The sequence below is a fragment of the Strix uralensis genome, chromosome 5, assembly GCF_047716275.1.
Source record: "Strix uralensis isolate ZFMK-TIS-50842 chromosome 5, bStrUra1, whole genome shotgun sequence".
NCBI lineage: Eukaryota > Metazoa > Chordata > Aves > Strigiformes > Strigidae > Strix > Strix uralensis.
This window is the reverse complement of record NC_133976.1, coordinates 71,478,000-71,498,970: the sequence shown is the minus strand read 5'-3', so window position 1 is coordinate 71,498,970 and position 20,971 is coordinate 71,478,000. Positions and strand designations below refer to the sequence as shown.

The window sequence follows — 20,971 nt, the reverse complement described above, 5'->3', positions numbered from 1 at the left end:
GCCTCCGCCGAGGCCTGCCTCCCCAACGCGAGCTGCCTGTGGCGCCCCAACTCGCGGGCTGCGTGGCTACTGGTGATCCCCGGAGGGGATCGGCTTCCTCGTACCAGACGACAGAATAAAACCCGGTAACGGCTCGTAATACAAGGCCACGACGACGATGCTGCCCGGTCTTCCACCGCCCCCAGCCGCTGGGCGCTGCCCCGGCAGCACCGCCGCGCCCCCGGGCGGAGGGGCCGCTGGCCACCCCCACCAAGGGCCCCCACAGAGGGCGCCCGCGCGCGCCCCCGCCGGTGCCACCCCCGCACTACAGCTCCCATGATACCCGGCGGCGGCCGGCGGGGCGCGCGCAGCCTGCTGGGGCGGTGCCGTGCGCGGGGGCCGGCGCCAATGGCGGCAGGCGGAGGGGGCGGCTGACGGGAGCCGTTGCCTGTCGCGCCCATTCATCGCCGACGCCTTCCCCGGCTCTTACCCTCCCCCGCCGCTATGGAGGCGCTGATCCCCGTGATTAACAAACTGCAGGATGTGTTCAACACGGTGGGGGCCGACATCATCCAGCTGCCGCAGATCGTGGTGGTGGGCACGCAGGTGAGGCGAGGCGAGGTGGGGCAGGCCGGGCCGGGCCAGGCCGGGGTGGGGGAGCGGAAGGGGGCGGCGCGGGCCTTCAGTGCCCTGAGGGCAAAGTCGAGGCGTCCATCGCGCCTCTGGGGCTGCTGACCCGCGGTCGCCTCCGCCAAGGGCACGGGGGGACGCAGACAGCCGAGGGCGGCCGGGACGGGCGTTCCGCCCTCGGCCGCCCGCGTACCACCCCATTCCCTGCCCGGGCTCTTCTGTCGCGTCACCGTTTGCAATGGGAGTGCCTCTTCCACTGCCCTCCCTCCCCTTCGCCCTTCTCGGTAGCGGTTTGAACGGCCGAGGAGCTCTCGAGGCTGCCGGCATGGCCTGTCCTTCCCCCCCCCCCCCCCCCGTGGCCCCGCGTCGGTGCCCCACCGGAGGTGTGGTGGCGGCGCCCGCCCGGGGCCCCGCTGCCGGCCCTGTGGTTCGGCGTGACCGCCATCGCGAGTCGGTGGCTTCCCTTTCCTGACGGCCGCCGTGAAGTAGGGGCTGAGTAAAAGGGATGCGGAACGGCATCTTGCAGGTGTGGATTGTTTTCCCTTGCTGGGTGTTCTTCTGCCGTTTGGACCGCTTTGTCTTAGCTGATGATGGGGAATGGAGGTGAGAGGCGAAGCCAGCCTTTGTTGGCTGTAGCAGTTACAACGTGTGCGTCTCAGCCCGATAATGCTGCCGCTGGGTTCGAAGATAGCTCAGGCCCTTTCAGATCTGTTCAAATGGGATGTCGTTCTTCAGCAAAACTTTTGGCAGTAGAACATGTGTGACCAGAACTGCAGCAGTCATAAGGGAGTTCAAAATGAAACGTTAAACACAACTAAAACTTGAAGTTAATGGATCTCTCTTTCTGTTTCTGCAAAATTAACAGTGTTTATTGAATGTGTGATGTTACTTAACAGTAGCATGTCTACCGAAGACAGTAATACCAACTACTCTGCAGTCAGGGATTTCATATCTGACTTAAAACATACGAGCTGTATGTTTAAAGCTTGCACATTGCCGAAGCATGGAATAGGTTTGCTCAAAGCCAGCTACAGTGTTGAAGTGGTTGTGAGGCAAAGCTGTCATTCTGTTTTACCAATATGAATCAGATAGATTCATTGACTTTATATTAGCCACTTTATAAAATAGATCTAAAATACCTGAATAGGGTGGGAGAGACTTTGCACTGGTAAGCTATATTAGGTACTTGCTATTTTTATAGCTGACAGGAGTCCATCACTTTATGAAGACATTTAATCTTTACATTAAAAATCATACAAGCAAGATGTTTTATTTTGTGTGCTGGGTTTTTTTTAGTTTAGTTTTGCAACAGAAAGGGCAAGACTGAGGTGTGGCATTTTTCTATGTAAAATTAATAAAGCATTTTTTTCCTGTTTCACTTTATGAAATGCATGGAAGTGGCTTTTTAAAAATTATCATCCTTTAAAACAACTTTGACTTAGTTAACTTTTCATAAGTGTGTGCAATAGATACTGAGAGTTAAGACAGTACTGACATGCATTAATACCCATCAGTATTAATATTCATTCAGTGCTGTATTCAGTATATGCGTAAAACCCATTGAGTTACTATGGTATTTCTTAGCGTGCCAAAACAAAGTCCTTTATAGACTCCAGGAAGATACATAGCAAAATGTTTAGTAAGCTGTATCTTGTTTTTTTGTTTTGTTTTTAGTCAGTGTTGTTGGAAGTAATAATTGTCTTTACTGACATGGTCATTCTGTAGATGGTGATTTTATGCAATTACTCTTAAAAGAATTTAAATACAAATTTATTATTTTATTCATTTGAAGTTAGTTTATTGTAGACCAGATTTCTGGAGATGTCTCAAATATGGCCTCAGAGCTGATAGTTTTGCTGCTGGTAGTTTGCTTCCATGTTTTTTTGAAATGTGCCTTGAAACCATCTTGTTTCTTGAGATATTTTTGGTTAAGTGCTGTGTGGCCTTTAAGTTTGTTCACACAGTTGTTTTGTTTGTAGGCTACTGGTGTATGCAGTCTTTTTCTTCTTTGAATAATATTCACAAACAATTTTGAATTTGCATCTCTATTTTTCTTTCCAGGAAACAGCTATCAGTTAAGATTTTTGTAACTCTGTTAATTGATCTATGCTTTTTTTTTCCTCCAGTTACCTGTTGCTTTTCTTAAATAACCTTTTTACATATTTAGCAAAGAGAAAAATGCTTTTTAAAGTAGTTTTTGCTGTTTATTTTTCTCATCTGTCTTCTGTATCTCTTCTCTACCCTTGTTTTGTGCTTGTGTCTTCAAGTCTAGTTTATTTCTACTTCTGTGCATCGTTAATTCTTTTCTAGAGTATGTAGAACTAGAAACTGCTTATAATCCTTAATTAAGCTTTGAATGTTTTCTGTTTCCCATGTTCCCTTTGCCCCTCCTCTGTTGTTTTGGGATTCGATTCCTACCATCCTTGGGTTCTGAGCAATTGAAGTGTCTTAATTTTTCCTCTTTCTAGATGGATTTTGGTACTAATTAGAAAATATTTCTCAGTAAATTTTACACATTTAGATGGCTTTTCTCACTTCTTCTAGTGGCATTCCTGTGACTCGGTCATATGAGAATTCCTTCTCGTTCTCCACCTAAATACTGTGTAAGTTATTTCTGTATCCTAGTACAGGGTATATTAAGAAAATTGAAGACTGTCTTTGCTGGTGATAGAACTCAGAGGACACCCTCAGGCTGCCAACTTTTCATTGCTATTTCAGGGTTTTTTTGCCATTCCCAGATACGTGTTCCATTTTTTTCCTCGATTCAGTATTTCAGTTCCATTTTTAGAACTGTATTACTGAAGTGCAAAAAAAAAAAGTCCAGGCTGGGAATACTATATAAACAATATTTGTTTAATAATGCTGTAATACCCAACCTTTTGATATGTTTTATACAAATGCTTTGTGATCTGTACTTGTAAGGGATAACAAGGCAGCCTTGAAGTGCCTCAACCAAACACATTAAAACTATAATAGGGAGGCAAGGAGAAGTTTCATTAGTTATGGCCTTTTGTATGTTAAGGGCACATAGATGCTATCACAAAAATGAAATGCCTACACTACAAAAGTGGGCATGAGTTTTAGAATTAATTTTTAAAAAATGAACAAAATCTCTGCCTAGAGAGCTGTTCCAAAAGAGCTGTTTTGTTAGCCTCTATGATTGGCTCACAGATGAGCAATACATTTATTTCTCTTTTTGCTGTTTGGAATAAGTATCCTGTTTGATATTTCAACACTAAACCATTTTTTGTTGCCAAGGAGGAAAGTTTTCTTGATCTAACAGGTAGCCTGAGCATTTGAATATGTATAACTGTATATTCTGGTAGGCTGAACAGTTAGGATGGTATAATTTGCCTGTTAAGAAGCTGACAGCAGTGGGAAGCTAATGTACAGTCCTGGCTACTGGGATGAGAAGAATCCAGTGGGTGCTGTATCAAAGCATCTGGTTTGAGAGAGACTGACATTGTGGTCTTAAACATCAGATGTTCTACAGAACTTCTGTGACCTTTCTCTGTCAGGGAAGGTCAAGGGAACAGAAGTTTAAGCCACTTCAGCTTATTATGTTTATTCCATGTATCCTACATTGTGTTGGCAAAAAGCCGGTTTTAAGTGAAAGAAACTCCAGTTTGTACCAAGTAACCAGGAAAACGCCATGCCAAGCTCAACTCAGGAATGTCTTCCTCCCTCCTCTTGTTGTTTTTTTGTTTTGATTTGCTTGTTTGGGGTTTTTTTGGGGGGGGGGAGTGGGGGTGTTGGTTTTGTTTGGTTTTTTGTTTTGGTGTTTTTTTTTTTTTTTTTGTCCAGGGATCTTTCTTGGGAATTAAGGCAAAGAGACTTTGTATCTACTTGTAAAAGGGGGCTGTATGTAACTAGAGCATAGCTTCAGCGTTGGCCATGCTGAGTGGTGAGAGCTTGATTTTTCTCCCACGTTTTGCAGACTTCCTGGTTCGGTTTTTGGTTTGTTTTGATATCTAACATTCACTGTATCTGGTTTTGGGCATAATTGTTTTCTGTTTTGCCATCCCTTCCTCCTGTCAAATCATGCCCTGACTGTTCTGGTGTCTGTTTCAGACAAGCACTAAAGTGAGGCTGACATTAATTAGTTGTTTACATTTACCAAACATAATATAAATTTTACTTCTGAAGTTATATAGTGCAAACACATTTGGCATTGCGCTGTTTCTTTTCTCTGATGGACCCTCTCAGTTTCTGAACAGCTATACTTAGGTCCTGTAGCTTCTGTGACTGGGGGGATGGCATTTTCACTGTGTCTATGTGCAGACTTTATATCAATTAAAATAAAATTATAGGTCTAATAACTGATTCTGCCTTTAATCTTTACAGATTTTTAATATGAAAGCAATATTAAGCATCTTTTAAGATACTGATTTTATTGTTTGCAAATGCCCAGTTATTTTTGAAGGCTGGAGAGAATACACAGTTGTAGAAGGATGTAAATGAAGTAGGGTTTGTTTTTTTTCCCCTCCACTAGTTTTGTATACTTGCTGCCAGGGTCCCATTCATCTTGTGATTGGCAATTGTTTTTCTTCGAAAAACCTGTATTTTAATTAGAAGGGGTGAATCTTGTGTTTGTCCACATGAGATAGTGCAAAGAAACATGTTTTCAGGAAAATGAAGGGGAAGAGTATTAAAGCAGACAGCCTTGGCGAATGTGTTTCAGAATCTGGAGGGAAAACAGCTGTGTACTTCTTGGAAAAGATTTGTTCATATTGTAGCCAGAAGGTTGACAGGACTTCTCTTAATTTAATTTTTTTAACCTCTCTTGTTTAGAACTTTTAAAATTTGAAGATACAAATTGGTTTTGAGATGTGGATCTTCAAATACCACAGTTCCACAATCTAACTTAGAGAAGTTCTGTACTTGTCATTTTTAATTCCATGAGGTATTTTTTTCTTAAGTGGATTATTGAAGGACTTTGGGAACTGATGTATTGAGAAAGAATATGTCTGCAAATCTTTATTTGCTGTAGTTTGGCATGTATCTATGTTTAGATATGGTGTAAATACAGGATTCCTGAAGAATTTTGACTGAGCTGTGCAAATTCTGGCTTTCCTTAGTGCTTGTACATAAGCTGTCTTTTGTGGAGGGAGTTCCTCTGGCTTCCAGTTTCTTCCTGACTGATTCAGGAGAGCTCTCTATTCAAGTGAATGGGGAATGGCCTGCAGGAACAAGTCTTGTAATCTGGACAAGATCTTTCACAGAGAAAATGTATTTTGCAACAGCCAGCAGTGCATTATGCTGGTTTCACTGCTTTCTCAAGTTGGGATCAGCCTGTTAGCTCTTCGCATCTTTCTAGAAGTATAATTTTGTTTCAAAGAATGTCTTACAATAATACATTGGCCTGCTTATAACTTCAAAATTCTCTTTGATTAGTAAATACATTTTAAAATTTCTTGGCTGTTTAGAACCAGCCTAGCTTGGGGTGTCCCTAGTTCACATGGGAAAATTTTGCTACAATAGCTATTCCAACCAAAGCAGTTCCCTTGTGGAAGTGCTCTGGAACTGTATGTGTGCTGACCTTTTATTTCAGAATAATTCATGTTTGCAAAACAAGGAGAGAAGAAAATATTTTTGCTCTTTAGTTATAGCATGCTGAACTCTTCTAGGATAGCTGCTGCAGAGACCTTCTTTTTAAAGCACCCATCTAGGGACTATTCGTGTCGATAAGATCCCAGCAAAAATACATTAGCTTATATTTCTCAATAATAGAATTAAAATTTAGTAAACCATGTATGTATGTATTGCTAAGAGCATGATTTAGCTAGCAGGACTTTTATAATTCTTGTATGGCAGAAACTGCAAAATTGCCACCATTCTGCCTCAGGTGTCAAAGTAGATGCATTGCTTTTCTTAAGGGAATTCTTCAGGAATTACTCTGTCTTACTGAGACATCCCTCCTACTTTGAAGTTCCTTACTGTTGTTCTCAAATGTTTGTTATTGTTATGCCCCAGAAAAACTCATGGGGAATACTGGTATCACAGTCTCTATTTTCTTGTGCTGTCCTGCAGTAAATCTGTATTGTGTTGCAGGAGTTCATTGCAGTTCTTTCCTATTTGATCAGATAATTAAAAATTTATCAGTTTTCATATCAAAAGCAATGAACAAAGCTTACACCCCTTTCAACCAATTTTCCTGTTGGAAGTTCCCGAGTAGTTTATTGGACATGTTTCCTTATAAAGGTTTTTTCCACAGATGATTTATTTTACATTGGCTCCAGAAAGCTATTATGAAGTCTAAAGATAGACAGAAGGAATGCAGCAGATTCTTGTAAGATGAATTGAAATTTGTTGGAGCTGATACAAGTCCACTATCATTTTAATAATACTTGAAATATGCAACAATCAATAATTTGAGCAAATGACTGTACAAAATCTCATGGTTCTTGTGCATCAGTGAGACTCCAGGTGAGTCTTGTGTTTGTCATCTTCTTGCTGTGTGGACTTCATAAGAAGAGCAGCAGACTTTGGCTTATTTACTGAGCTATTTGGTAGGATCCAGTGAGTTACAGGACAGTGAAGCTCAAGACACCTGACATGCTTTTAACGACAACTTCATTGGAGCACCAAACATAGAAATGCTCAAGAAAATGAGTAGATGTGGAAGGAGAGCAGAGTAGAGAGAACTCATGACTGGGTGTCAATGCAGAAGACTTGTGCAGGAGTTAGAAGTGAGGATAAGCTTGCTCAAGGATATAAGAATACTGCCTGCATATGCAGACATGTTATTAAGAAAGCCAACAGTTAACTGGAGTTGAAACTGGAAAGGGGCATCAAAGGCAACAAGAAGAACTTCCAGCACTGCATCAGCAGTTAAAGAAGAAAAAAGAGAGATGAGGGAAATACGGGCTTGCTCTTGGCTGTGACAGGTGATTTAGTGACAGCAAATATGGACAAGGCAGAGGCCCTTAGTGCTTTCTTTGCCTTAGTCTTCACCAGTGGGGTCTTCTAGGCCTTTGCACCTATAGATGGGTCTCAAAGTGGAGGGTAACTATCAATAGTGGAAGAGGATTGGGTCAGGATTCTCTTTTGGATATGGAAAAGGCATCTTTGCCTGCTGTTGGATATAGGGTGCAAGTCTTCTAAAATTAGGAATGCTGATGAGGACTTGGAAGAATAATAAGCCAGTGAAGTAAATGTTTGGGATGAATGTGAACGGCTGTTGACAGCGTTGCCTCAAAATTTTCAGTGCAGTGTCTTCCATTTGGCTTGTCAACAACCCCGAAGTGTTTTTGAAAGTAACATCTATTGTTGCTAATGAAGCTGAACAATGACAAAGCCATGCACTGCTGTCTGCTCCTTCTGAATTCCTGAAAAATGTGGTTAGTAATATCACAGTTTGCAAACCAGATTTTCTTATAAGAATTAGTGTAGTAGGTGGGAGCAAATGCCTTTTGATACTGAAGAAGTGTCCACAGTTGAAATATGCAGGAAGAAGAAATGAGGGATAGGGTGACAGATGCAAGAATATTAGGACTGTTAAACAGTAGAGATGCTGGCTTTTTGGAGTGGATCACAATTCTTACAGATTTCAGCTTTTTAATTTGTGAGAGTGAGTGCACAATCATTTCCCTGTTATTCTGCCCTCCATCCTTGATTGTTTTAGGTTAACGTGATGTTGATAGTGATGAAAATATAATTGTTAAGGAGGCAGAGAGAAAACTGATAAGACACTGTCAGAGTGTGTTGAAATAAAATATTTAAGTCCCTGTGTGCATCACCTCTTCTTATTGTAGTACTCGTAGGGGAAAAATGGTTTTGCCATCCATCAAACTCAGTTGCTTATCTGAGAGAGTCATGATGGTTAACAAAGCAGTGTGTTGAAGCACTCAGCAATGGAAGTTTGACACAATGGTTAAAGAAGCAACAGACAGCAAGATGTTCTTTTATTTGTCCTTTTTTTTCTGAGCAGTCTGTATAAAGTTTGTCTAGATATCACAATTTATAGGTATTTCAAATTAGGATCAGGTATTAGGGTCCAGAGGAAAACGTGACTGATCTGCCACAAAAGGTTAGCATTTGTTAATGCTTTTCTGGACCTGTCATGAAATGAGTTTATGGATTTCAGTCCATGCTTAAAATTGTGACGAGCATTCCAATGAGATGACAAAACAAGCATGATGCTGCTGTGGACTTCCTCTTAAAAATTCTGTGGTACCTTTTGTCATCAGTATTAGTCTACAGCTGTTGTATGAAGGACTGGCTGAGCTGAATTTGTATTCTGAACGGACCCATATCCCTCACTTCCCCCCCACTGGCAGAAAAAGATCAGCTTTGTGTTTACTGCTTTCCTTACCGCATTCCCAGACAATTCTTAGTAATGGACATGTATGGGGCCCAGATTAAGGAGTGCGTCATTAGATACTGTATTATGATCCAAGAACAGATTGCTTTAATAAAGGAACGTAATGCAATTTGAAACAAATTTCCTGATGTGCGGCGTACTGTTGTGTCTCATCTAATGTATGACTTTACATTTGCAAAGAATCCAGATTGTTCCTTCCGCATCCAAAGATAACTGTGAGTGGTGTAAACATAGTGTTTCAGTTCCATACGTAGTTTGGTATGTGCCCATCTTAGCTTCCTGCGATACCACTCTGTTGGAAAGATGGAACAACGAGCAGTAGTGTGCAGTAACTTGTCCCATGGATTCTGATTTCCTGTCTTGATGAGGTTCTTGGTAAGAACTTCAGCTGTTTATTACTATCCCTTCTATACTTGGATTATATGTTCAGAAGAAGCCACTTCACCTAAGTCTCACCTCCAGCCCCTTGAGACTGATCATTCTACCCATGTGTAAGAAATCTTGCTCAAGTAATGTTAGAAATATTTTTAATAAATGAAACGCTGGTGGTTTTGTGGTTTTTTTATCCCAATGCAGCTGATGAACCTTTATCATGCCTCATCTTTTTGAGCAGGTATTCCACATGTTTTAAAACACAAAGTTTGTTAGGAAGTGGTTTGTTGTTTGTTACTCTAAAATTTAGGGGGTTTTGACATTCTGTAATAGCAGTAATGCCTCAGAGGTGTGCTACAATAGGAGCACTCTCAGGGGAGCTTCCAGAGCTAGTTCATGCTTTGGCCAGATCGTTCTTCAGTTCCTCTTTGGTAAGATTTAAGTGCTCAATGCCCAGTCATAAGCTCCTTGCATGGAAAGTGCTCAAAACTGATTTTAGAAGGTCGGTTGAAGAATTATTAATTACTATCCAGGGGAGTCTTTTGAAGCAAAAAATCTTAGTAAGGCTTTCTGTTTCTTGTGAGCCTGTCCTTCTCCCTACTTTTTCTATGCAGTTGACCTCACTGCTGTCAAATTTGACTTAGATTTACTTTGAAAAATCTACAGAGTCTGAATTGGTTTGTTATTCACCTGTTGAGACAAATGGCATTGTTGATAGAACAGCATTTTTCTGTGCCATAAACCACAGTTATACAGTAGAGTGTGAGAAGAAAACAAGGTTTTCACTTGTGGTCATTGTTCAAGCTTTCTAGGGGTTTGGCATTGTATTTGAATATTTCATGGTTTTGCATAAAAGTCTTATTTTAATAGGTTCTGATGCTCTCATGTAATATGTTCCTGTTTTGTCTTACTGCACTAGTAGACACGTGCTGATAGTGCTGTGTTGCTTGATCTCTTCTAATCTTTTTTTAATTTTTATAAAAGCCACCTAAGATGTCACTAAATGTATGATCTTTGAAAGATACTCAACACTGCTTTTATTTGATGTTATGCTAGGTTATGTACTCATTTTATGATTTACTTGAAGTGTCGAATCTGTTGTTTCAGAACTCTTAAGCTGAATTGAGGTTGTATAGCCGTAATGCACATTCTAGCTGTCAGAAGCATCTGTTGGTTTTGGTGGTTTTGTTTGGGTTTTTAAGAGAATTGTTTCATAGTAGCATTAATATAGAAACATTTCCTAGCTGACAGCAATGGTTGTCAGAGCAGGTTTTCTCATGGCATGCCCATGTTGACTTTACAGCTTTACCAGAAGAGTTTAATACAGTTCTATTAAAAAGACAAAATCTTATCAGTCAGACTTTAAAAGTATTATGTTGACATATCTGGGTCTGTTGTTTATTGTTAGCTTGAACATGATAGTAGTCTTGAATCCCTCTTAAAACCCATGTGTTCACAGCTGCTTATTGGACCATGTAGCCCAATTCTGCATTTTACACAAAAGTGCTACAAGAGAACATTGTAAATGTGGACTCTCAAAGCAAATTTGTAATTTCACAGCCTTTAAGTTTTTCATAACTTCTTACAGTTAATAAACTGTATGTAGACAGATGTTTGCAGTCAATTCAGTTGTAAATATATATATACACACAAAGTGGAAGAGACAGTATAAAACAATGTTTATATATTTATGAAGCATTTATGAAATTGATATAATACATTATAAAAAAAAAGAAACCCTGAAAGGAATATAAGATTGTAATAGCTTAATGTACTCAAGTGTACATACTTAATATCTTTTTGCATAACGCTCGTGTTAGTATTAACATGGTCAGTCCGTGTTAATACTAACAGAAGGTTAATTTCTTTAGTCCACAGAGTGAAGTGTTACTGCAAGATGTTAGAAAACGGCATAATAGAAGACATAGAATTTCCTTCTAAGCATTATAAAGAAGAATATTTTTTTGTTTTCCAAAAACGTTTCTGGAGAGATTAATATTGGGGGTAGAAAATGATAAACAGGGTATCATTTTTTTCTGAAACTTATTACATGTTTAATTTAGCCTTAAAAGATAGAAAATACATCTATTTACATGGCTTTTAAGTGTCCCATGACTTTTAAGTGTCCCAAGCAGGTTTAGACAGTTACTGGTTTGTAGCAGACTTGTGTCCTTTGGTGCATGTGCGGTGTGATACCACTGTGTTAGACACAGTGAGTCCCTCAGATGCTCCTCTAGGCACTGTATATCAGAGGACAGAAGAGAGCACTGTTTGCAGGAGTGATGAAAGCAAGCTAAAACTGATATTACAGCATTTTGATGTTTAAGAAAATCATGTAGCTGTATTCCAATTTTCAGAGCAGTGGAAAGAGTTCTGTGTTGGAAAGTCTTGTGGGGAGGGATCTGCTCCCACGAGGTACTGGAGTTGTCACCCGGAGACCCCTTATTCTGCAGCTGGTGCATGTTTCCCCAGAGGATGGTCGGAAAACAGCTGGAGATGAAAATGGTAAGTGTGATCCAAGAGTGTGTTTTGCCTAGTAAAAGAGAAAGAGACTTTTAATCTTTCTTGTTCATTTGACTGAAAAAATCAGTTGTAATCTTAAAACTCAAGTGTGCTTTTTAAAATTTACTTGGAAGAAAACACAGCTGTGTCACATCTGTTCTGTCCATTTAGCAGATGTCATGAAATCAAAATCTTTTGGATATACAAAGTATCTTTAATGTTTTAAGCTTTCCTGTTTGTTCTTAGAAAATGCTTTTGAGAAAAGCAAGCCAAAGAAAGCATTTGAGTTATGATAATGACTGTATAGAGTGTAGAGAACATGACTTTCTTGTGTGTGTTTTTCTTCCCCTCCTCTTTTGCTTCATAAATAAGGTCTTTGCTTGAGAGGATAAGTGTGTGACTTTTTAGAAGGAGACTAGAAAATAGCTAAGTTCTGAATAGAATAGAAGCATAAATGAAAACAAACTTATAGTAGATGCAAAGAGAATTTAATGGACATGTTCTGTACCTTACAGATGTTACCTTGCTGGGCTTCACTGAGAGGTTCCAAGCGCAGCAAGAGCAGCAACTGAAATGTTCTGAAGCTAATTGGAAGTTTGTGTCTTCTGTAGTGTTTCTATATTATCCTTCAGCAAATCAAGAAAGTAATCTCAGTTGTCCCTTGGGAGTTTAAATGCTCATTGTATACTAACTAGTGCATCTGATCTTATGAAAGAGCAGCAGGGGCATATCCACCTTCTGATCGTAAGATAAATCATAGCTTTTTGATGTAGACAGTAACAAGTATGTGGCTTTTGATGGTGTGATAAGCTTGGGGCTATAATTGTTAATTCTCATTGTGTTCAAATATTTTTGAATTTATTTCTAGTAATAGTCAAGATATCAGAAGTTCTTTACAGTATTTGTTTCCATGTAATATTTATAGCCTCTGGTTTCTGAAGAACAGTTACTAACATTGTGCGGTTTAAAAGGTTTAAGCTCCAATTTTCAGTATTGCTGCAAGCAGAGAACACAATTCAGGTTTGTAACAATTAAGAACTTTTACTGTGAGATCCAGGGTGCGCTGGATTGTGAGGGATTGTAGGACAACTGAGTTTCGAAATGATCTCAGGACATCTCTAGTCCAACCTCCTCCTCAAAAATGGGCCAACTCTGAACTCAAGACCAGGTTGCTCAGGGCCTTATTCAATTAGGTCTTGAAAAGCTCCAAGGGTGGAGAATTCAGAGAGTCTCTGGGCAACCTTTTAGAAATAGCACATTTGATCTCTTTAAATGTGGTTTTTATGTTATTTGCATTGTGCAGTGTATAGTTTCTAGTACTTTTCAGAATGCTTTGATTCTAAGTTGTAGGATAAAATATGATTTTGTTCTGCTCTGCAATTTTACTGGTAGAAAAGATGGTTTTGTAATTAGAGTATTCTGAGTCAACGCAGAGCCTTTCTGTGGTAGCTGCATTTGATGTTTCTGCATTTGACCTGGGGATTCAGATTTTAAATTTAAAGTGGGATAGTGATACTGCATGAGGCTGTTGGGCTAACAATATTTGTAAGGCCCATTTAGGTCTTTGGAAGAAAAAAAATTATGTAAGATGTACATGTTAATCTCTTTTTGATGTTCCTTTGAGAGAGGTGTGGGCTTGTTTGGTAAGGACAGACAGACCTTTAAGATTTACCAGTTGCGTTGGAAATACCTCACTTCTCCCTCCAAAATTCAGGCAAATTGCAGTTTTGTCACTGATCTGGTTTAGCATAGGTACAGATTGTGGAGTTACATCTGAGAAGATGGGATCAAGTAGCTTGGAAAGAAAAAAAGATGTCAACCTCTTATCCTGGTTATGCTGTCTGACATTGTAGTAAGTCACTATACTATCACAGGTCATATTTTTGTTTGTTATGAGGTGGATGTTGAGGTGGGGTTGCATATGTGTTTGGGATTTCCAGGAGGGAAATCTATACGTAGTCTTGCAGAAAAGGATTTTCTCCATATCAGGGGTTTCCTCTTTACAAACTGGACAAGAGAATATCAGTCTCAGCATGCTGCTTTCTAAATGTGCTGGGAATGAACTCTCTGTGTGCACAGATACTTTCATGCAACTGCCTCTTTGTTTTGCGATTACTGTTTTGTGACTTGTCACCTTTACCCATCCTAAGGCTTGCTCTAGATATGTGCTGGTATTACACATAAATACATCCATTAAAGAATAGCACTAGTCTGTGGTTCTTACAAACTTACATTTTACCGCTGAGTGAGTGCAGCCAGAAAGCTTCCCTCTTTTTAACACAAAGCAATTTGGATTGCTGTGGTATTCGTTTAAGCATGGACAATTGCCTTGTCCTATGAAGGAAAAGATGGTGTCTCTCCAATAGCTTAATCTTGACATCTTCTGATGCATGTGAGCTGCCAAAGAATATCGGTTCATATCAATGTAGGGTTTTTGTTTGGTTGGTTTGGGGGTTATTTTGTTTTGGTTTTAATTTTTTATTCTTTTAAAATTTGATTCTTGGGAGCACATTGGGAAAGATTGTTGAGAAAGAATGGCAGCCAGACATTTGAACTAGCTTCTGATTTTATAACATGCAACATTAAAGATCATTTCTGCTGTTCCTCAGAGTCACTGATGAGCTATCGATAGCCTTGTACAGTGGTCACTGCAATAAATCGAGAGTCAGAAAATAGCAGAGAGATGAATTTTCCATTAAATATGAAGAAGTGCCGTGTTTTCACAAAATGATATTTCAGACTGATACTTCTGAGACTGCAGAGATGTGTGTGGTTTGGTGTGAAGGAAATGTTCTCATTATACTTCTGCTGTTTATTGTTAGCCTCTAGTGATTCAGCACATATGGTGTGTTTGTGGTGATACCACACTGTGTGGTGTTCTCTTATCAAATTGCAAGAGAAGCAGTGTTTATGAGAGAACTGGGCCTGGTCTTGTGAATTATTAAATTGGTCTTGTAGCTAAGACCTATGCTGATAGCTTACCCATTTGTTAGGAAATAGAAAAGAGGAGGGAGCATATGAATGGTCAATTAGGAAATGTTTATAGGGTTTTTTTTGTCCAAGGTAAGAAGCTGAACATTGTTCAAATTCTGAACAGATAGAATTGATATAGAACACAGGAACAATTAATACAGATATGTTGCTTGCTAAATCAACACTGTTTCATCAGCTTTTTGCTCTCTACTTCAGATAGGAATCTCTTACCCCTAGCTCCCAAACAGTGTGGACTTCTTCATTGTACTTGGCTTTGTAGAAGCACAAGACAAAAAGATCTTTCACTCAAAAGATCTTGCCATCTAGTTAGCATCAAGGATGGAAAAAATGGTACAACATACAGAAGGGATTGGAAGATGTACACATGTTTTTTTCACAAGTTGGATTTATTTTTTTTTATTTGGAGAAAGAGAGCTAGGAAAGGATGAGGTCATGGGGAGGAAAAAAGAGTTCAGATGGTAGTCTGCTGAGTCCAAGAGCTGTGAAGGTATGGGAACTAGAAAGCTAGGAAGACAGGTCAGATTCTTCATGCTTTGCTGATTTTTGTGCTTTTTAGTATTTGGAAAGTTCTCATGGCCATGCTGCAAGAAATCCCCTATGGTGGTAGCCTTTTATGACTCTGAACAGCTTCTTTGTGCTCCCATTGTGTATGAAGAATATTTCTACTGCTTTAGGAATAGGCATTCATGTATAAGTGAAGTCAGTTAGCATTGTACTGTATTTGAGCTGCTTAAAAGCGTTGCGGTATAGGACATGACAAGTAACAATTTGGTGGAGGGCAGTCTTGAGAAGAATACTGTAATCATGTCTAGTTTTCCAGTATATTGAAGTTTGCAGGTCTCACTCCAAGATATGAGAAGCCCGAAAAGCAAACGCTGTTGCTTTATTCAGGAGATTTCTTTTGTGAAAGGCAGGATCTGTTTGTCCTTAATAGCTGCTGTTTTAATAATCTCTTGTAATCTGTAATACTTAATTTTATAATGAGCGAAATGTCACTTCTGCACAGTTTTATCTAGCATTGAATCTTGAATGTACTTGGGTGATTAATTCACCTGGAAGTTTTTCCTGAAAAGCTTCCAGAAAGTAACATAACCAGGGGAAGACTGATTTACCAGTGAAATTAGTGATAAAAAAATGCTCTGTATGCAAACCAGAGCATTGGATTGTTGAATGTCAGCTAATTAAAACATTTTCTCCTTGCCTTGAGTATCCTTGCGTTTTGAGTAATGCAAATACTTCCTTCTTTCCTAAAAGCTTCTTTGCATTAAATCAGAGCTATTGGGAAATTTTTCTCAAATATTAAAGGTGTGTCAGTTTAGACTTCCTCAGAGTAGTGGGGCAAGAGTTTCCTCACTGTATAAAATGAAACTTCTAAAAGTTTATACTTGGACCCAGTGCACCAAGGCTGAGGTTAAGACTAAGCCATTTATCATGGCTTCAATCTTCTGTGTTACATATAGCAAACTTGGTGCTTGTTAAAGCTTAAAAAATTTTTCAGTCTCCTTTGATTTGCCGATGTTAACAAGTTAAAATGCAGTGCCTCTGACTAGAATGCATCTTTTCATATGTATTTAAATATGTTAATAGATAATACTAAACCAAAACATTTCTTTGCATGCAGAACTAAGCCTAGTACCTAGCTGCAAATTCCTATGCCACCACAAAACCAGTAATTTAAGACTAAAACAGTGTGTCCTAGGAGGACATCATCTCCCTAGGAGGGACGTAACAGGAGAGTGCTTGTTCTGTATCTTTCAAGTGTAATGGTGGTGTTATCTTGCTGTATCTTTTCTTCCTGGCTTTATGCCTGTCTTTATTAGATTCAATTTTTTAAGAGAGGATGAGCAATTCTATCTTGAAGATACTGTAGTTTCTTCCTGTATGTGCATTTTGCTTTATTTTCTCTGAACTGTAAATAAACTAAACCTGTTTAATAACTGGAATTAATAAGCCCTTTCCTTGCACTTATTTTGGAGCCTGGTATGTAATTTTGCCTGTTTACCAACTATGACAAAAGCTGCCTACTAACAATGATTTCTTCATAGCTTATGTGCCTGCAGAACAGTAAGGATAAAAGTAGTTTTATACCTTTTTTTTCTTAATGGACCCAGTTCATGTAAACCGGTGTATTTCTACTGATGATAAACCTTTGACTTAGACATTATAATAACTCCACAGATGTACTAGGCCTTCCAAACCAATGAGTGGATTGTTGCTGTGCTACTTGCATTTTGCGCCAAACAGGCGTGTGCCAAAAAATGTCTTCACCAGTTTGTTTTGATTCTTGCACTTCCATGGTGCTGTACTGGCATCACATAAAAATATAGAGTTGTAAACTCACCAACCCTTCAATAAAAAGTTGGGTTTTTTTAAATGGGATTTCCATGAATATTTTGAGAAAATTAAGTTCAGAAGGGTGATAGCTAATGTTGTCTCTTCTTAAATCTGTCTCAGAACAGCTGTAATTGATGCAAAACCTCAGATTTCTTTTCCATACAGTAATAGTACTTCCAGTGGCACTAAAAAGTTTTCCTTACTTCTTCTTGTTCTTGCCATGGGTAAATGATGAAAAAGATATTTTCCAAAGAAGTTTAGCTTTGTGGAACCTAATGGTGCTGTTTTCTGTGCTCTGATAAAAATATTGTGAGCTGTTGGAATTAGATGAACAGCAATAATAGTCATCAAGTAAACTTTGTCGTATAGAATATCTGATTAATATGCATCATTTATCAGTGTTTAAGATGTTATTTATGTACATATTGTTAACATGTTACACATTCTCATCAATAGTAGAATAGCATGCACATCTGTCTGCATGCATTTGTGATCTTTGTAATACAGTTTGCTGCTGAAAGTTAATAAAATGCTATATTAAATATGATTAAAAATCTTAAACATCATTCAATGCTGTTTCTCTTTAACTGCAGACCCTGCTACATGGAAAAATCCAAGACACCTTTCTAAAGGTTGCCTTTATCCACTTGCTTTTTCTCCCTATGCATAAAGTGCATGCTTATATACACTAAACCACATACATTTCATGGCACTTTATTGTTGATTACACTTTTACTTTTACACTTTGGCTACTGTGTTGATTATTTTGCTGAGTCTTGTGATCTGTTGATTTTTAGTTTTCTGACCTTGTTGCATTAGAATGAGATGATTTTTGCTTTTCTTCTGTGCCATTGCTGCTTCATAGAATTTCCTGCACTTTTAATTCCCAAATCCTTTAAAGAAAAATCTCTATTGATCAGTACGTTGAAATTCAATTTGAGTGGAAAAAATGTGTTATAGATGACATGATTGTAGGTAAGCAGTGTGTTTGCCAAATGGACAGATTTCCTGTAGACTACTGTTCTAGAGCAGATTGCTGTATCGGGGAGCAGAGGGGAAGCAACCACAAACTAAAAATTTGGAATGGAACTTATCACTAATATTTGGAAACCTAGTTGTGGAAAAGTGAGTATCTTGCAGTGTGACTCAAATAGCTGCCTGTGCTATGAAGCAGGAATTGATAAAACCTCCTTTGCTGTTTCTGGGACTGCTCTTGAGTAGCCCCCAAGTAATTCTGGACATCAGTGGTGACTTGACAAGAGTGAAGATGTTTGGTCCTTGACAGATTTGGGAAGAGACATGTTCTCCTAAGACTTCATTGTTATGCAAAATTCTTACATATTTTCTGTTGGCTTGGTTTTGGTTCTACAGGTGTTTCTAACTTTTTCTTTCAGCTGTAATTTGATCTCACTTGCATGGTAAAAGAAAAGATGCTAAAAGCTGGTATTTTTTTCAGGTTTTTTTTAAGCTATTGCTAATAATTATTTTGTTTTCTGTTGCAAGCTGATATTTAATGGACCATACCGTTTTTGAAAAATGGTAGGATAGCTGATTGGCTCAGTCACATTTAAGAAGGTGGACCTTGTGTAAGAGGGACAAATTAAAAAGAGTAATGAAATGCAGTGTTTAAATAAGCAGAATTGTAAATGTGTTTGTACTGAGCTATTTAACATCTAACCATAGAAAGCAGACTAATTTTTCTCCTGCTGCTTGGGGGAAAAAAAAAAAATCACATTGTAGTTTTCAACAAACAGGATATTGGAAAAATGTCATTGAAAATCTGCTTTCTCTTCCTCATGTATCAATGCTTTGTTTTCAGAGATAGATGCTGAAGAGTGGGGTAAATTTCTTCACACCAAAAATAAGGTATGTTTACTCTGAGGATGGAGTAGCAGTGTCATAAATAGGCTATCATATATATATATATATACTTAATTCTGTATCTCTTCCCTTGACTTTCCCAAAAAGGATATTATTCTGCCTGCTATACTGCATGCCAGAATATTGAGGATTTTCTGGTTTGCTTTTTGAGTAGAAAACTTCTGAAAACATTCTCTTAAACTCAAGACAGAAAATTTGTCAATGGTTGGTTGTTGTGTGAGTCATTGACTCTGCTGAATTATCTTAATCCCTTTTGTGTTATTTTGTTGATTTTTTTTTTTTTTTTTGGTGCATTGGTAAATTTAGAATGGATGTTGCAAAGACAAGGAAATACATATTCACAAGTTGTTTCAGTCCACTGAAGAATTGGCCACTTCAGAGATTTATTAGAAAGCTATGAAAAGGAAGAGCTTAATGCGCATCAGGGGGGAGAAGCAGAAACTCAGATAACCTAGGACTTCAATAAGAGAGTCAAAGCTTAATTCTTTGCTTGAAGAAAGTAATTTTTTTGTTGGCAGATGAATTACTTAAGTGTTTATTACTTCAAACTGATTTCCCTGCCTTCTAGGCAGTGCTAGAAATTGAACGAAATCTAGAGAGGAATGCAGAGGGAACCTGTGCAAGGGTAGCTGTGCTAACTTATTTTGGATTGGTGGAAGGAGAATAGTTTTGACAAGAATGGAAAAATTTAAAAATGAAACTCTGTTCTTGTTCTTTGTCCCCTTTGAGATGAGAAGAGGTTCAGGCTACATGTTGTTTATTAACTTCAAAGGATTGCAGCTAGATTATAAGTGTTTGAAATTCTCTTTAGATGAACACTATTTTGAACCTTGTCTGATATCGATGGAGTAATAAGTGCTAATAACTGCCATCTCACAGTAGTAATCAACAGATTAAATACCAGGCTTCTAATTTCTGTAATTTTTAGCTCTGATTGCTGTTAGCATTAACTTAAGGGCTAATAGTCATTCTTACTTTTTCTCACTTTCTGTATACTTAGTCACAGAGTTTTTCACTGTCTTGGAGAAGAGCGCATTATTTTGCAGTTAGGTAAGTGGATGCTGTCTTTGATTTTTAAACCATTTTTTTCTTCTGTACTTCAGATCTATACAGATTTTGATGAAATTCGTCAGGAAATAGAAAATGAAACAGAGAGGATTTCAGGAAATAACAAGGTAAATGTTGCACTGTCCATCTTTGTCTTCTATAGATTGTCTTGCTGCTTAAACCTTTTTTGAACAGTTTTGGCCACTAAAAGCAAAAAGCATTGAACTATTCTAATGAAGAACACAGTAATGCTGCTTGCTATCTTGAGATTTTTTCCACTGTGTTAGTGAGATAAATGACTTCAACTAAAAGAAAATGCAGAGAATTGCTGTTGCTTTATTTCACAGTTTCCGTAATAAAAGTGAAAAAAAAATAATTTCATGTTAAACTCGCTTCTGTTTTTATAATGGTTTTACATAAAACCATAAATGGTTTTATGCGTAATTATAAAATTGAGTATTCTTGCATATCTGTATAATCACTGAAATATAAAAGCTTTTATGCATTATATTGAGGGGGAAAACAGGGCCGCTTCCAAAGACAAAGGAATTGCTTGACAGATGGGTCTGGCTTTTATTTCCTCACCACGTAGTTGTAAGGTGTATGATGGAACAATGTTTTTCTAGTATGAAAATACAGCTTTTGGCTTTCTAAAGGGTGCATTTAAATATTCCAGTACGGTGATTAATTTTTATTATTAATATATTTCTAGGGGATCAGTCCCGAACCTATTCATCTTAAGATTTTTTCATCTAATGTTGTAAATCTGACTCTTGTGGATTTACCTGGAATGACAAAGGTAAGATGCAGAATGCTTCTTTTCTGACTCACTGTGAACAGTGTATTTTGAATCAAGGAGTGTATGTTCACTCTTTGGCATTATTCTGTATTGTTAGATAAACAGCTTTC

At 38.5% G+C, this 20,971-nt stretch overlaps 1 protein-coding gene across 4 annotated transcripts in view; it reads left to right on the top strand.

The window, feature by feature from the left end:
* The first annotated feature begins 360 nt into the window (after positions 1-360).
* Positions 361-20,971, top strand: part of DNM1L (dynamin 1 like) — a 42,478-nt gene continuing 21,867 nt past the window's right edge. For 2 of the 4 annotated variants that reach the window (XM_074871554.1, XM_074871552.1), the window contains exons 1-6: positions 361-585; positions 11,662-11,809; positions 17,728-17,766; positions 18,954-19,000; positions 20,119-20,190; positions 20,775-20,861. In XM_074871554.1, coding sequence (XP_074727655.1) covers positions 484-585; positions 11,662-11,809; positions 17,728-17,766; positions 18,954-19,000; positions 20,119-20,190; positions 20,775-20,861 — 495 coding nt within the window. In that variant the 5' untranslated portion in view covers positions 361-483. The remainder of the gene's footprint in view (positions 586-11,661; positions 11,810-17,727; positions 17,767-18,953; positions 19,001-20,118; positions 20,191-20,774; positions 20,862-20,971) is intronic. The other 2 variants (XM_074871555.1, XM_074871553.1) reach the window with 1 other exon arrangement.